Source organism: Leptinotarsa decemlineata, unplaced genomic scaffold (genome assembly GCF_025532065.1).
Source record: "Leptinotarsa decemlineata unplaced genomic scaffold, Ldec_3_MD MMD2_tig00000576_RagTag_RagTag, whole genome shotgun sequence".
Lineage (NCBI taxonomy): Eukaryota > Metazoa > Arthropoda > Insecta > Coleoptera > Chrysomelidae > Leptinotarsa > Leptinotarsa decemlineata.
The window spans coordinates 1366351-1372108 of NW_027412551.1; the positions used below are offsets into that span (position 1 = coordinate 1366351).

Genomic DNA, 5758 nt, shown 5'->3' on the forward strand with positions numbered 1-5758 from the left:
CTGATGGAGGATGGTTGAATAGAGATGCCTTGTCGTCGTCGTAGTTTGCTTCATGGAGCTCCTTTGTATGTATCTCTATTCTGGAGAGCGCATCGGCGTTGGTATTGCTTGTGCCTTTTTTGTAGACCACTTCGTAGTCATACTCTTCTAGCTTCAGGCGCCATCGGACCAGTTTTGAGTTTGGATCCTTCAAGGAGAAGAGCCACTGGAGAGGACGGTGATCTGACAGAATTTTGAATTTTCTGCCGAAAAGATACGGTCGGAAATATTTGGTAGCCCAAACTATTGCTAGCATTTCCTTTTCGATGGTAGAGTACTTCATTTCAGTTTCGTTCAGGGTCCTGGATGCATAAGCTATTGGCTTGTCTTTTCCTATGGGTCCTTGGGATAGAACGGCTCCTATGGCGAAATTGCTGGCATCTGTGGTCAGATTAAAGGGCTTTGTGAAGTCCGGATACTGTAGTAGTGGTTCATTGGTAAGCAGGTTTTTACAAGTTTGAACACATTTTAGGAATTCTGGCGTATGCTCTATATGGGCATCTTTCTTGAGACAGGAGGTTAACGGTTTGGTAGTCTTGGCGAAGTCCTTGATGAACTTCCTGTAGTACCCTAGAAGTCCTAGGAATCCTCTGATTTCTTTGACAGTTCGAGGTACAGGATAATCCATGATTGCTTTGACTTTTGCTGGGTTTGGTTTTATCCCATTTGGAGTAACGATGTGTCCTAGAAAGCTGACTTCTTTTTTCAGGAATTCGCACTTGTCTACTTGTATTTTGAAACCAGTTTCTCGTAAACGTTGGAAAACTTTTGTGAGGTTGACCATATGCTCCTGCAGAGATGTAGAGAAGATGATTATGTCATCCATATAAACCAAGCAGATAGTCCCTTGTAGACCCTTTAGGACATTGTCCATAACCCTTTGAAAGGTCGCTGGAGCATTTTTCAGTCCAAACGGCATACGCAGGTACTCATAGTGTCCGTTTTCGACGTTGAATGCGGTCTTAGGGATGTCCTCCTCTGCCATCTCTATTTGGTGAAATCCGCTTGCCAAATCCAGGGTAGTGAAATATTGACACCTTCCCAGTTTGTCGAGGATGTCAGAAATGTTCGGAATAGGGTAGCGGTCGTCGATTGTCTTCTCGTTGACTTTGCGGAAATCCACAACGATACGCCATTTTGCTTTTCCAGAGGCGTCCAGTTTTTTTGGAACGACCCAAATTGGTGAGGACCAGGGAGATTGACTAGGTCTGATGATTCCTTGGTCCAATAACGAAGTTATTTGCTTCTTGACTTCTTCCTTGTGTACATACGGATATCGGTATGATTTTGTGTAGACTGGGATTTCGTCTCTGGTTTTTATATGGTGTTTGACCTGATTGGTGAATGTGAGTGAGGAATCTGGATGGTGAAAAATATCAGCATATCTTCTGCATAATTTTCTGATATGCATCTCCTCTTCTGGATTCAGGTGGTCTGTTCTGATTAGATCATCTATGTTGTTGATTGGGTCTCTGTTTCCTGATGGGATTATGTCAGCAGAATAGATATGATGCTCTTGAAGATTTATTGGGCTGCTGCATACTGGTTCGGCTAGAACGATTTGGAGTTTATCTGGACTGAAGTTGACAATTTCCGTCCAGGCTAGATGATCACGGGCATCAGTGAGAGCTTCACGGATGTAAGCGCCTTGCAGTTTCTGTCTTGGTATCATGATAGTTCCATTCTTCTCCTTCACCGGTAGTCGTACTTGGGTCACGCTGTCTGGCTCCAATTGAATAGAGTAGAACTGGGTCTTATTGGTTTCGTAGTACTGGATTGGGAGAGAGGAGTATTCGGTTAAAAGGGAGGATTCAGGAAAATTCAGTTCAGCTTTGAGAAATTTCAGGTTGTCGAGTCCAATGAGGCCATCAAAAGTTTTGTGGAATTTGAAGAGGTAGAATTTCAGAATGCCGTTTGAGTTAAACTCAGGAAATATGGGGATTTCTGCACTGTAATCTTGAGAATAGTTTTGGAAAATGGAAGTGACGACGAAGGGATCTTTTTTGATGCAATCCTTGTAATATTGGAAAGCTAATTCAGGATTGAGAAAGGATTTTGTTGATCCGGTGTCAATGAGGAGTTTGAGGGGAGGATTTGCAATGGTTATATAAGGAAGTTCTCTCTTATCGTCGAATGTATGCAGTTCCACTATGTTTCTTGGTTTTGTCCTGGATCCAATGGAAAATTTACATCTGGTTCCTGTTGGTCTTCTTGAACCTGGAATTCTTCAGTCGGTTCTTGATTGGGATAAGAGCAGGTTTCTTCAATGTAATAGGGGTTTGCTTCGTATGCAAAGTCTTCGTCATGTTGCTCAATGTTGAACATGGGAGCTGGATTGAAATTTGGTCTTGCCTGAGGTTGGGTTCTCATGCTCCTCGTTGGTGCTCCATAAGTATTTCTGGTACTGATGCTCATTGGTGTTGGTTCTTGTCCGTTCTGCCTATTTGGTTGATTCTGTCCAAAACGTGGTGGTTGGACTGAAGGCCACATCTGTTTCTGTTGAGTATTTGGTTGCCAATGTGGTCTGAAGGTCGGTTGTTGAAATTGTGGTTGGAGTCCCATTGCCTGATGAGGTTGTTGTTGTCCGGGTCGTTGAAAGTGTTGCATGGGTTGGTACATCCGCTGTGGTATTGATTGTTGGGCATATTGGTGATCTGCAGTTTTTTGCTGGGTCTGGAGTGGTTTCTTGGGGACTTGAGGGGGTCCAAACGTCCTTTGTAGATAACGGATATTGTTTTCTTCTTGGATGTACTGCATTGCCGTTGCCAAGTCTATTGGTTTCATTGCTCTTATGGTGGATCCCATGGGCTCTCGTAGTCCGGCTAGGAATGTTGTTAGAGCTTGTTGTTGGAAAAAGCTTTTCTTGCTGATCTTTATTGTTTCATCGGCGGTGTGTAATTCGATATAGTTTGATATTGTGTTTAAAAGCCCCATGACTTTTTCGTAGAAACGTTGTGGTGTTTCGTTCTGGTCTTGTCGCAGGTTTACCAAATCTCTTGTTAAGGAATTTTCATTCCGTTGGTCGGCGAAGTTTTGGATTAGAGTTCCTTTGATGCTGTTCCAGTCACTACATCCATAAACTGAAATGACGTCTTTGGCTCTGCCTTGTAGCTTGTTGAGTAGTCCTTGTATCAATACATGGTTCTGAAAACAACCGGGGTCTTCAGTATTCCAATATTCGTTCAGAATCATTGTTGATACGTTGATGAACTGGTATAACTCATTTGGGCTTCCATCGTATTCGGGTACAATCCAAAAATTCTTCAGGTCGAATTGTTTTGCCATGTTGATGGGATTTAAAGGTTGGTCAATTGTTTGAGGAATAATGGATGGGCGAGAATTGATACTTGAAGGTGAATTTGGTAAAACTAAGGTAGGGGGACGTAAAATAGTATTTGCAATTGATGAAGTTGAGTTCATTTATGCTTACAGGATGACGATGATGGCTCGTTGCATATTCTGTCACCAAAAACTTATTTCTATGTAGATATTCCTTGACGGACGATAGTGAAGAGGTATTCTTGTCTACGGCCGGAATTCTTCCTGGAGTACTTGCTTCTCGGTGGAACTTGGTTCGGGAGAATAGTGGATAAACGTTTGAGAACGACGAGGATCTTCTAAGGACTCTTCCACTATCCTAATGACTGCGCCAATTATATTTCTCGTTCACACAAAAGGGTTTTTAAAAACTTTTTATTTGAACAGAGTAACAACTAATAACTATAAAATATAAGTACTGGCTATTACAAATCAATTGAACCTATTTATACATAAATTATTGCCGACTTTGCAGATATCAGCAAAATAATTGATGTCGTCTTCGGGTCATCGAACAATATCCTGCTGATGTAAGAGGTTATCGAACTGTAACTTGTATCATGCGAATGTGATCATTTTCTAAGAGATTGGAAATTGATTGTATCTCGGCGTGGCACTCATAGCAGTAGTAGTAGTCTGGTTTGTTATTGTTACTTTGACGAATGAACAGTTTGTCGAGTAGATTATCGAAATATGCGCGAAAAGAAGAAGTTCAAATATGTTGCCAAATCACATTCTCAAACAGAATATTTTTTTTCAAACTTTCAATTCGTAAGTTCTTAATTTTCAGTTGAAGATCCGAAATAGTATTCATTATGGAAACTTATACATTTACAGAGAAACAAAAAAATAATTAATTCAAACTCAAAGTTGTGAAGAGGAATCGGTTCCAATATATGTGATTGATGACTTGTTTACTTTATGGTAATTCATGATCACTTAAATGGAAAATTTTTATTTATACGGCCTGTTTCGGGTTTGATCCCATTATCCGTTCCAAATAAACCTGACAAAGAGTACGGTCAGGACGGAGTCAACATTTCTTGATGTTCCATCTACATCTACCTATAGAGTAAGAACAAAATCCGATTTTTCAATAGGTTTTGCTGATTTAACATTTACGGAAGTAGATTTTAATTCGGATATGGATAGTGATAGTACTCAAGAACAAGACCATTCTGAGAAGATGTCTGCTGAAAATGAAGATGGGAAAAATATTTTGTTTTTACATGGATCATTTTATAATTGATATTTCTATTTTGTCGTCGACCCATTTTTATTAAAAAATACTATTTTGATCCCTGAAATAGTGCGTCAACTAATTCTTAAAGGACCTTGCCAACCTGGGTTATCGGATTACTTCCAAGACTTTCCAGTTTCCAGTTAAAAAAAACGACTTTTGGACAGTGCAGCGTATAATAAAATGTTATGATTTGTGTGCTGGCTTTTTGATAGTGCGCATTGTTTATTATTGAAATATTTCTTTTATTAGAGTTTTGTGATATTTTTTCTTTTCTTAATTGGAGTTACAGTATTACTCCAAATACATGTGCTTTTCTACTGAATCTTGGCGCTTAGTTATGGTGTGCCCCCCCGCCCTTAAGTTTTAGAATCGCCACTGCGCGACTTGGCTCCGTTTTGGCGCTTTTCAATGTTGTGTGCCAGATGCTTGGTAGATATGTTCTTTCTTCCTTTCTGTTGAAGTTCTCTGGATGTTTGTGTATTTCTATGGCTTCTAAATATATTCTTGTTGAATAATAATTCGACGTTGCCACCCTCCCGGTATTTTCGAAAAGTATATTGTGTTTCCCGTCGGACAATGCGTGTTCAGCGACTGCAGACTTCTTGGTCTGTCTCAATCGGCAACTCCGCTCGTGTTCGACTAGGCGGGTAACAATGCTTCTTTTCGTCTGAACGATTTGGACTTTACCACATTTACATAGAATCCAGTAAACTCCCACTAATTTGAGTGAATCTCTTCTGTCTTTTGCTGATCTCAGATACTCCAATATTTTCTTTGTTGTTTTGAAGACTGAAAGTTTCTCGATCCAGTTGGTAACACCTTCTATCTATGGCAGATATACAATGCCTTGGGGTTGATCTTCACTGGTGTTTCTCTTCTTTTCCCTTGGCGTAGCGCGGTCGATCGCTTGTAACACAATTGTTAGGTGTTTTATTTCGTCGTCGATGTACCTTTCTTCAAATATTCTCGAAGAAAACCACGGAAAAACCCGAAAACCAACCAAAACTTGGCAGCAGCCATGAAAGCATACATTCTTTTATTTTGTTTATAATTTGACTAGGCATCCGACCTGGCTTTGAATGGGTAGTACTTTTGAAAATATGAGGCCCGGAAGTTTCGTTTTCTAGAAAGTTTTAGAATAGTCCAGAACATTTGGGA

General features: G+C 40.2%; 1 protein-coding gene across 1 annotated transcript; it reads right to left on the minus strand.

The window, feature by feature from the left end:
- Nucleotides 1-2036: 2036 nt before the first annotated feature.
- On the minus strand, nucleotides 2037-3911 carry LOC141481916 (uncharacterized). The gene is made up of 2 exons (XM_074174268.1): nucleotides 3470-3911; nucleotides 2037-3407 (listed from the first exon to the last, which is right to left on the minus strand). The coding sequence occupies exon 2, from the start codon at nucleotides 3322-3324 to the stop codon at nucleotides 2188-2190; it is 1137 nt and encodes a 378-aa protein (XP_074030369.1). The 5' UTR covers nucleotides 3325-3407; nucleotides 3470-3911; the 3' UTR covers nucleotides 2037-2187.
- Nucleotides 3912-5758: the final 1847 nt, after the last annotated feature.

Bases quoted from the DNA above. Each gene is read 5' to 3' on its own strand.
- LOC141481916 (XM_074174268.1), bottom strand. From the start codon at position 3,324: ATGGCAAAACAATTCGACCTGAAGAATTTTTGGATTGTACCCGAATAC.